At 36.2% G+C, this 11,550-nt stretch overlaps 1 protein-coding gene across 3 annotated transcripts in view; it reads left to right on the forward strand.

The window, feature by feature from the left end:
• The first annotated feature begins 1,871 nt into the window (after positions 1-1,871).
• Positions 1,872-11,550, forward strand: part of ppp1r1c (protein phosphatase 1, regulatory (inhibitor) subunit 1C) — a 28,638-nt gene continuing 18,959 nt past the window's right edge. Inside the window, exons 1-2 of one of the 3 annotated variants that reach the window (XM_058391857.1) lie at positions 1,872-2,291; positions 3,103-3,163. In XM_058391857.1, the coding sequence (XP_058247840.1) occupies positions 2,113-2,291; positions 3,103-3,163 (240 nt within the window). In that variant the 5' untranslated portion in view covers positions 1,872-2,112. The remainder of the gene's footprint in view (positions 2,292-3,102; positions 3,164-11,550) is intronic. The other 2 variants (XM_058391855.1, XM_058391856.1) reach the window with 2 other exon arrangements.

Here is an 11,550-nt window from a genome sequence, read left to right on the forward strand (position 1 = left end):
ATTCAGCAGTAGAAATTTTATATAGTATCTTCATAACATAATTTTTTATGTGGTAGATTTATGATCCAAACTGTAGCTAGCTGTCAATGCTAAAGCATCGGTAAAACTTTCCTTCATTCACCAGATGAACAACATTTTCATTAGGATGAATTCTATGGATATTTCTTTTTTTTAAAAATCTGAATTTCAGACAAATACAGGTAAGACTCCATCCTGCCCTTGACAAATCCACCGTTCACTTCTCGGCTAAACCTATTATAGATGGTACAATTATTTAATAAATATTGACTTTAGACCATAAAGGATATCAGTGTCGGGGTTTGATGTTGCCATCTCAACATTTTCCCTTATTTTAAAGTGTTGAGTCTATGGTTCACCTGTTCAACCCCAAAACACTGGACATACAACTGCATGATTAAAATATTTAACGAAACCTGTCACTATACATGTTTAGAATTGATCTGGAAGGATCTGAGACTGAAATATTGTTTTTGTTGTTTTTTTTTGCCTGTGTCCAGCTGTGTTTTGGACCGCAGGCTAATTAGGGAGCACTGGATCGATGAAGTGGCAGATGGCCAGTAGCCAGAGTAAATGGTTCACTTGGAATAGGTCCTAGGTTAGGCCGAGGGTCGCCCACTCAAATTAGATTTAGTCCAAGACTGGATATGTGCCATGTATTGGTTGAGAATAGATTGCTAAGTGTGTTTTATTTGTTTTAATTTTCCTCTGATTAGAGAAAATAGTCATGGCCATTTCCCAGATGCTCTCAGTGTCTGGTACAACAGGGTGATACAAGCTAAAACATGCTCAAATCAAACACAGCCTTAATTCCTAATACATGCAAGCTGATGCCTGTGATTGGCCAGTCTTGCTCTGATTGACAGAAGAGAAAGTAATAGCACCCTACCCACTCCAAGGACATTGTTAAGGTCATTGAGTGACACTGTTAGATTCAAATTTGCAATGTCTTGATCACTCAGCTACATAGAATAGAATAGAATAGAATAGAATAGAATAGAATAGAATAGAATAGAATAGAATAGAATAGAATTTATTAATCGCCAGAAGGAAATTAAGTTCTCAAAGCTTTTGCTAATTATTGCTTCATTGTACTTTATTTTTGTCTTGTATAATTTAAAGGCAGCACAGTGGCACAGGAAATAGAATTAGTTAAGTGTCTCTCTTTGTTTTCTTCTGGGTCCTCCAGTTTCCTCCCACCACCAGAAAACCACCCCAGTAGGTGGACTGGCTATGTTTAAATTGACCCTTGGTGCGAATTAGTAGAATTTGTGTGTTCATGGAGCCCTGAAACGGATCGGTGGCCAATTCAGGGTGTATTTCTAAAGTGACAATAAAAAAATTAATTGTGTTGTACTTCACATACATCCTTCATCCATTGGCTTGGTTTTGTTTATCACGTTCTATATACCCAAAGATTTTATTTCTTTTACAATTTTTAAAGTTCTTATATTGTATTAAAAATGTTCCGAACATGATTTGCACCACCTAAAAATAATCGTGCCCCCTTTGTAGGACGACACTGATTCATTTTCAGCATGGTGGAAAAATCTGAATAATTAAAAATCCTCCAAATGATGTGACACCGTGATGGAGCATGTATCTGGCTGTACGAGGTTCTTGCTTTGTCTGAAGCAGCGAATTCGGCTAAAAAGAACAGCTTCCTGAACTTGAATCATCAATAATGTAGAGCGCATCAGCATGCCCCTCCGGGAGCTTATATTGCCCTGCTCTGAGTCCTGCTAATGTTTATGAGGGTGGAGGATAAACCTCGGCCATCTGAGGCCAACACACACACACACACACACTCTTATAGAGAGGCCAGAGGGCAGAAGATAACTGAGGGAGTCTTGGAAGCTTTGTGCTGGAGAAAGTGGAATGATTTAGCTTTTTATGAAGGATTGAGAGAAACTCCATCTTACTATTACTCAATACATACTCACTCACTCTCTCTCTCTCTCTCTCTCTCTCTCTCTCTCTCTGTCTCTCTCTCTCACTCACCGCGTGGTGGAACAGAAGAAGGCGGGCAGTCCAGGAGGGAGACTAATCACCGGCTCTCATAAGGAGGGGGCCAGTGGAGAGTGGAGCGGCTGTATGCCTGACCACACAGCTGCTCTTTGTCCTTTTTCGCTCTCTTTCTTTTACTCTCGCACTCTGCTTCCTACTCTCCGTCTCCGAAAACTCTCGACATCATGGAGCCCAACAGTCCTAAGAAGATCCAGTTTGCCGTCCCGCTCTTTCAGAGCCATTTGGACCCTCAGGCAGCAGAACATGTGAGTAGAGACAGAGACTCAGTGGTTACTCTTGTTATTAATGTGTTATTAGCTTTATTCCTAATGCTGCCAAATGATAAATTTGTGCAAGCTTTAATTAAATGTTTAATTAATGCTGATTATGATGGTGGGTGTTTTTAACAGAACGTTAATTTATCATCTTTTTAACAATAATCTGTTGTGATTTCCAAATTCGTGTAGGAAAATAAAGTAAAATTCATTATGAAGTGATTATCCATGGCTGGTTGTATGCAATGTTTTCATCATCCCTGAGCATGAAAAGCAGATTCTCTTCCAAGCAGACGGAGTAATGATGGTAACTGTAACACACTCAGCCGATTTTATGAAGACGACGATGGTGCCAGTTTGACCAATCAGCAGCGAGCTGGCTTGTGCTGAGTTAGAGGTCCATTAGAAGAGGCAGCGTCAGATCTAATTCTGTGTCTCCTGATCACTCTGGAGAGGAAAGAGAGCCACGGCTACACGATTATAGAGCTATAAGTGTACGATAAAGACGGTGAAGGAGCGCAAACTGACTTTAGTGCAGGGTTCAGCTTTCAGGAACGGTTCTCAGTTATCAGAAGGCTAAAAGTACAACAATGCCAACAATTCTAATGGCAGGAATAAGGATTCGTAATTAGCAAAGATTATCTCAGGGATGAAACGCGTCAAAATATCTTATATCTTATAATATCTAACATTAGATAAATCATAAACTGAGATGTCTTTTTTTTTGCACTGACCCTTTTGCATTTGCGACACAATTAAATGCGCTGATGACCTCTCTTCTTTTTCGCTCTCTTCTCCACAGATACGCAAACGAAGGCCCACTCCAGCCACTCTCGTCATCTATAACGACCCCAATGCATCAGGTATCATCATGTTCTCGTTGCAAAACACCCTCATTACACACAAGTATACTTCTCTTGGAGTGTGTGCATAAAGAGGATCGGTTCAAACTGGAGTATTTTGGGTCAAGGATGAAATAAAAAGTGCATGCAGCTCAATGTTACCCAGTAAACTGTGGTATCAATCTATTAAAAAAACAAAAAAAAACAAAAATCAGTGTAAAACGTTGACAATATGCATGCTTTGTAATAGATTTATTAGCAAGAAGTATTGGCACCTTCGAGTTTCGTTACTTGCTGATGCATTTCGCTTTAGCTTCAAGGACTTCAGTTATTTCTAACACACTGTGATGTGATCTGAATCATGATGTGATATTACCGAGCTCAACATGAGCCAGGGCTAATGTGAAAAATAATAACCATTACATTAGCGTTCATTGAACGAACACTGTACTGAGAGCTCGTAGAAGGCTCATGAGAGGCTCATATGACGTACGTTCCTGTTCAAACACCTGATTTATCAGCAAATCACATTAAGTAATATCTAAGTAAGTAGTATCAGGTGAGGTTGGACACGTGGTGTGTAGATTCAGTAGTCCTCAGATCCTCAGAACGCTGAAGAAAGGTTTATTCCTGACATATGAGTCATATGTTACACTTGATGTAGTATATAATGTCACTACGGTCCTTCATTTTTCATGGTATGTAAACACGTACAATACAAACCACACACACACACACACACAGTCATATCTGTAGGAATGATAAGATTTATGGATACGCTGGTTGGACCTTGAACGAATTCTTGTTGCTGTTATCAGTCTCCTTGAGAGTGAGATAGTGTGTGTGTGTGTGTGTGTTTTGTGAGGTGTTTTGTCTGGTGTTTGGGATTTTAAGTGAAGCTGTGTGGAGGTTTCAGGGACAGTGGTCAAGCTGTTTTGGGGTGGGGGAGGCAGAATTTGTGTACAGAGAAGATTTCAGCTTTAGTCTTGGACCTTCTTAGTCACTTTCAATTACCTATTCGGTTTTATTGTCCTGACTGGATAATCTTTTCCCGCTTGTTTCTGGGACATTTTCCACTCGGCCATCTAGGATGACGTCAAAGACATTTCTTCAAGCTGTACACTTTACAAGTGCAGGACGTTTGGTGTGCCTGTATTGTGTGTCGACCTAAAAACATTTCTGAGACGTTGTTTTGTCTGTCCTCCCCTGTGTTATTGTGCTATTGGTCTAACGGACACTTTGAGATCTTTGAATCTTTGTATTTTCTAAAGATTGGGCTGACTTTGATCGTGCTCTGGTTAATCTATCTGAAAGTCAAAATGATAACAGTCAAGGCTTTGCGTTTATAGGAAAACAATCAACAGCATGGTGGTGTTATGTGACCTGAGACAAAGCTTACCTCAAATTTTATAATTCTCCCATAAGAGAATGTTTTATTCCTCTTCTACATGGAAATGACAACATTATACTTTCATATACTCATGAAACATGCTACTTCCTGTTAACTAGCATATTATTAGTTACTCAGACAGAGGAACCACAAAGATGTCTGTCTTGAAGACCTTTGCAAGTTTTAAGTCTGAATGTTTCAAAGCACTGCGACTGGAGACTCCTTCCAAAAATGCCAAAAACGTCAACCATATTAACATGTACACATATTTTAAATTCAGTTTTGTGGCACGTTTGTGATGCGTAACCTAGTAACCTATAGAATAATGATAAAAAAAATAATAATTATTATTTTTGTCTTCTTCTTCTTTTTCTTCTTCTTCTTCTTCTTCTTCTTCTTCTTATTATTATTATTATTATTATTATTAATATTAATAATAATAATAATAATAATTTAGCACTTGAATTACAGCCAGATGTTCTGTCTGAACTGCAATTATAGATAATTATTCAATACCTTCTGACCAATAAGAAGGAAGAATCAACCCAATCTGCATAAATTTAAAAAAAAATCTTTTTTTTTAAACATAAAATTGCATAATACATAATAAAAAGTAAATATTTTTAAAAAAAATCCAAATTTTTAATATTCAGGTCTAAAATATAAATAATTTAATAAATAATAAAATAATTAAAATATTTCTGAATATAATAAAATTACATGTTTTAGGACTGTTGCATCCATTTTCCAGAAATAAGAAAAAATAAACAAACAAAAAAAATCATGAAGACAAAATAATAGCTGTTCAGTGACAGAGTCTGGCACATTTTTCACTTTCATTTTGTTTTGTCATTTATTTTATGTAGAAATTAATAAAAGAGCCTTAAATTTATTGTCCATAAAGGTTGGCACTATGCTTGAGAGTTTCCAGTGATGCTGAATAATATAAAATTGGTTTACCTTTTAAAAGCATCCAAAATTTAGTTTTCTTGTACAATATGTAGATTTGTAGAAACTGGCATGTTGATAAAGATCTGTGGTCCAGCTGTGGTCCAGCTGTGACCTGAAATGATATGTAAACTTCCAGAATCCTTGGTCCATCTGTATGCTGGACATTCATAAAGATTTTGTGTCTCATGTTCTAGCCGGACATTTGAAAATAAAATATTTTGCTGTACTTGTTTGTGAAGATGTTGCTTCTTTCATGGTACATTGTGAGAGTTAAAAGATTAAAGACGTCCAGGACTTTGGCGTGTCTGCTCTCTGATGTGGTCATCAAAAATTCAATGGATTTCAATCTAAGTGAATGTTGATAAAGATTTTAGCAGTAGTGGTGTGAGCTTTGGAGAGATTTCAGAGCGCAGCTGTCCACAAGACATGTAGAGACCTGTGTGTGTGTGTGTGTGTGTGTGACATTGAAGAGCAAGTCGATATCTTACAAACAGCCTCCCTGTTGCGTCACCATATGGAACAAGGAGAGCCATGCAGAGTGACACAGTGGAAGCAAAACACAATGATACCCTATCCTCTGATTTTTCACTTGGATTGCAGCGATGCTTAGTGTTTCCAATTCATTCCTGAAATAATGATCTACAACATCTTACTCTAAGTAACCAATTAACACTCAAAATAGACATAATGCTCCTTCAGCACACATTTAATAAATGCCAGATTTATGATATGACTCTAACAGATTCTGAATTCTGAGCTAAATGAGCTTCATGTATTGTGTGAGTAGACTCAGGAATGTTTCATGCCTTAAGGACAAACCACCTGTGAGCACGGACATTACCACTGACCCCACAGCTGTGTGCAAAAGTTTGCATCCCTCCAAACAAACAGGCCTCTAAGAAGACAAGGGCACCAGCCAAGACAAACAGATAGAAATAATTTGACAATAATGGAAAGAAGAAGTGTAAAAAAATAATATAATTTTTATAATATTTAATAATAATATAATATTTATTATATTATTATAAAAATAATAACATAATAATAAAAAAGGATATTTTTTAAGTGATATAGTTTTTTTTCTTCTAAGAAAACAAGAGCACCAAAAAGTACAAAGACATCCAAAAGAAGAAATAGTTTGAAAATAGAATGGAAATAATAATAATAATAATAATAATAATAATAATAATAATAATAATAATAATAATAATAATAAAAAGTCATAGTTTTGCTTTGCTAACATTTTAATCTCTAGCTGAAAGGGATCAGGAAGAAGAATTTAATTTGGGATTATTATGAATTAATATCTATATACTGTATAATCATAACAAAGGAGCATTTGTAAAACCCAACACAAGGTCTTCCATGTAAAAATGTCTTTGTCTTCATCATGGTTGAATTAATAATATACATTCTAATAGATATGTTTGTGTTTAAAGCTGTGGTATGGAAGGAAATAGAAGGAAAACCAACACTGGTCACATGTTAGGACTTGATTGCAATGTTTTCGTGATTGTATTAATACCTACAGGATTATTTATTTCAGTGTATCAGATTATTTGACTTCACTGGTCATCACCTTGATCATGTTTTAGAGTCAAAATCTAATTTTTCAAAACCAGATAAAGGTGAATTTGTCACTGATAATACTGCTGGTTGATTATCCTTTCTTGGTTCTACAAGCAAAAAACATCACATTAGTCTACTTATTTGTCTTTTTTTTTAGTTTTTTCAGTCCACATTTTCGAGTCTGAATACGGAGAGATCATCTTTCTCCATGTAAACGTTGATGATCTTTCAGTAATAGCTAATACATTACATTATCTAGCTAAATGTGCCGAGGGGGATGACTTCTGACGATCATTTTAAAATTTTGCATTAATGTCCCGAATTCATCTATTTCTGTAAAGATGCACGATGTCTGTTGTTAAAATTCAATTCAATTCAATTTACTTGTATAGCACTTTGGACATTGTCTCAAAGCAGCTTTACAGACGTATAGAAAAGAAATGATAAAGTTTAAAGTTAAGTTACTATTTTATCCCTAATGAGCAAGCCTGAATCAGGCTCAGAAGGGAACCTCATCCTCATCAAAAATTGACCTGAATAGAGTCGAGGTTACTGTTGATCGTACATTTACGGCATTTGGCAGAAACCCTGATCTAAAGTGACTTATATTTTACTCATTTTTATTTTAGGCCTTTCTCAAAGGACCAGCAGTGGCAGATTGCCAGTCATTGGATTTAAACTCCTTCCTATAGATGGATGGATGGATGGATGGATGGATGGATGGATGGATGGATGGATGGATAGATAGATAGATAGATAGATAGATAGATAGATAGATAGATAGATAGATAGATAGATAGATAGATAGATAGATAGATAGATAGAACTTTATTGTCATTGTGAAAGTACAGGTACATAGCAACGAAATACTGTTTAGCATCTACCAGAAGTGCAAATAGTAAAAATTGTGCAATTTCTATAGTGCAGCAGTCCAACATTTTAACCACTGAGGTATGACTTCTGTCTGTTTTATTGAATTTTATATGTCTGGTTAAATCCCTGATCTTTCTAAAAACCTGGATAAACAAGGTCCTGGATAAAAAGCTACCTTGCATGTTATGTTTTGCATGGAAAATGAAGAACTTTGGATGTTGATTGCGCCGGCCTGTCTGTTTTGTTTTGTTTTTTCAGACTGCTTTGAGAGAAATGGTCCATTTAGGGCTCAAATTTTCTGAACACGAATTAAAATGAGTCCAGTCAGCCGCGGCGTCTATCTGCGGGTCGAAACTGTTAACTTTTGTCTTGCTCAGAAGTTTTTATTTCCAGGTTTTTTCTCGTTCAGCTCTCAACAGAGAAAATAGTGATTGATTATATGATTATGTGGGAAACGACTTAACCGGCGCATCTTTTTGGACTTGTCCTTGGCAAAAAGTCTGTCTAAATTCTCTTACATGCTGTGTAGTGCTGCGGTCGGTGTGGAGTGTGTGGGTACTGGGTTTTGTGGTGTGTAATGGTAAGGGGCGTGAGTGGGAGCGAGGATGCATAGTGCAGCATTCAGACTACAGGCACTTCTTTGTGTAGTTGGCATTTCTGTGCGTTCGTAAAAACGTGCCGCTTGGTGCCTTATAAAGGAACCTTTCTGAAGAGGCTGTAAACTTGCGTCACGTCGTCGCTGCCTCTCCGAGCGTTTTGGCACGGCTTTCTTCATTAGAGCTGGACCATGTTGTTTGGTGGTGCAGGTTGGAATACACTCCTGCGGACTGTTGCATAATAACGTCCTGTGTGTAATGATTTCCTCCTGTGTGTATGAAGCCGTGACGTCACACAAACCCGAATGCTGTGTTACTGCACGAGTGCCTTGTCTGTGCTTTGTTTGCAATTCATTTAATTTTAAGGCCTCAGTAATGAGTGCACTTTGACCACAGATGGCTAGCTGAGTGTTAGTAAGATATAAGATAGTATAGTGTGAATTGTGTGGCTCAGACAGTGAGCCAGGCTGAGTAAGGGTCTGTACATGAGTCAGGAAGTGGAGGGGATATAAACACCGAGTTGTGTGTAGCGCATGTCTTTAGGGATTGGGAATGTTGGAGGCATTTTCCTGGCTAAGGCACCTCCTTATGACGCCAACCAGTCCTGCAGATACACTTCACATCCAAACAACAATAATCTTTTGTGCACAGTTTATACAAAACATGAAGTGAACACAGTGCAGAACATGAGGTGCCTCGTAAACAGTCTTTAATGAACATTAATCTGTTTGGAATCACATGTTTTTAATGGCTCTTTAAACGATACTTAGCGAGCGCCAGGTGTCCTGTTTTATTTTCTTGTTAAATATAATAAATTGCGTGATGAATATCCAATTTTATTTTATTTATTTATTTTTTTTAAAGTGTAAAACCAGGACCCTGCAACCTACTGGATGCTAGAAAGTGACAAAAGCACTTAAATAGCATTTTCTTTTTTTAGCTAAATTTCAGACAATGGATTTTCTGTTCTCAAGCTATTATTGCATAATTAAAAATAATATAATAATAAAAAAGAATCTCAAGCTATTATTGCATAATTCTGTAAAACATATGTTTTTTTTTCATTCATTTTTGAGTTCTATGCATGTAGAGAGGGATTAATACTGAAATTATAACACTATTTAATACTGTACAATACTAAAGCTGGGAAAAATACACTTGTCTGAGTTTTGTGTGATTCTGACACCGAACATTAATCTTTTATGTTATAAAACCGTCTGATAGTTCGACATAACCACAATATATCATAATGGTTGTTTTAGGCTATGGAGAGCTATGGAGAGCCATTAAGGCCAATGTTAAATACATAAACATGACACAACTAATCAGATCATTAATTAGTTAAGTAATTAGTTAATAATTTTGCCTTAAAAAAGCATTCCAGACAGAGGAGACTGGACGTTAATATCTCTCAAAAGCACATTTCATGGATGCGTTCGGTCAGCTTATCCTTCAACCTATGAGCGAAAGATTGGACTTATTTCATTAAATCAATCAAACTCAAACTAGCAGATTGTGGTGGCACAGTGTGAGAACATGGGCTTCATTGAAAATAGGCTTCATCCCACACACTCATTATGATCTCTTGAACTCGATTTGGCGATCTTGATTAAATAGCTTGATTGAATTTGTGCAGAATTAGTTCAAAATTATTTTTTCACTTGCTATGACGGACCTGGTGTTTGTATCAGCCCCGAGTAAGCTGCACAGCTTCTGTCTTTGGTGAAGTAATAGGATGCACTGGATCGAATGCTATTTTATAAGTGAATTATGGGAGGGGAAGCAAATTTGTTGTGAAATTTAAAAAAAAAAGGGAAATTAAAGCAAATTTAATGTGATTAATATACAACTAGGACTGTTCATACCACAGGCTATTAAACTCTTATTCACCATTTATTTATATATATTATCATAGTAGAAAACATTACTTTTGTTTGGTTGGTTGGCTATTTATTTATTTATTTATTTATTTATTTGTTTGTTTGTTTGTTTGTTTGTTTATTTGTTTTCTTTCTTTCTTTCTTTCTTCCTTCCTTCCTTCCTTCCTTCCGTTCTTCCTTCCTTCCTTTCTTTCTTTCTTTCTTTCTTTCTTTCTTTCTTCCTTCCTTCCTTCCTTTCACTCCATATTTTCTATCCCATCCCCCTTTTTCCAGCCGTGTTAGCAAAGAAACAACAGTTTCGTCTGCCATTTTTCTCACTTCACTTTAATACTAGCCAGTTTTGCTGGGTTCAGCCACTGAGTTTAGCAAGTGATGTCATATCAACATCCAGTAGTGCATCTTTACTTACCTTTATATAGACCAGTCAATAATATAGACATACTCACTTATTAAACCTCTAACAAAGACTGTACAGTTTATTGTTTTGACAAGGTAAATATACAAGGTAAATATACAAGGTAAAATAGACAGTACAATACAATACAAAAGACAATCTTTCCTACTTCTCACTGAAAATGACTGATTTCCTTCTGGTTACATTAAACACCTCATTAAGATACTGTATGCTAGCTAGTTCAGTTTAACTCCGTTTTATTTGTACATTAAACATTCAGAAATTAAATTATTAGTAAATTATTACTATTATATATATATTTTTTAATCTTTTTTAAATATTACATTTAATAATTTTAATCTTAATGATTAAGCCAGAGGCGACAATGGTGAGAGAAAGCTCCCTGAGACAATATGAGAAGGAACCTTAAGAGGAACCAGACTCAAAAAAAAAGGAACCCATCCTCATCTTGGTGACACCAGAGAGTGTGAGTTTAAATCATTTCCTTTCTCTAGTCAAGTGCAATTGAATGAGCAACTTGAATGAATCTGAGCATCAGAGTAATTTCTGAATCCATTACAACAATGAAGTCTTTTCTGTTGACGTTATCAAATGTTCAATAATGTTCATGGTCTCTCCATCCTATCTAGTGTCTTGATAGGGTTATGTCATCTGGCTAAGTTGACTGAAACACAAAGCAGTAAAGGAAACAAACAGATATAACTCGACATGTCAGAGCGACAATCCTGTTCCTT

Source organism: Hemibagrus wyckioides, linkage group LG06 (assembly GCF_019097595.1).
Source record: "Hemibagrus wyckioides isolate EC202008001 linkage group LG06, SWU_Hwy_1.0, whole genome shotgun sequence".
NCBI classification, from domain to species: domain Eukaryota; kingdom Metazoa; phylum Chordata; class Actinopteri; order Siluriformes; family Bagridae; genus Hemibagrus; species Hemibagrus wyckioides.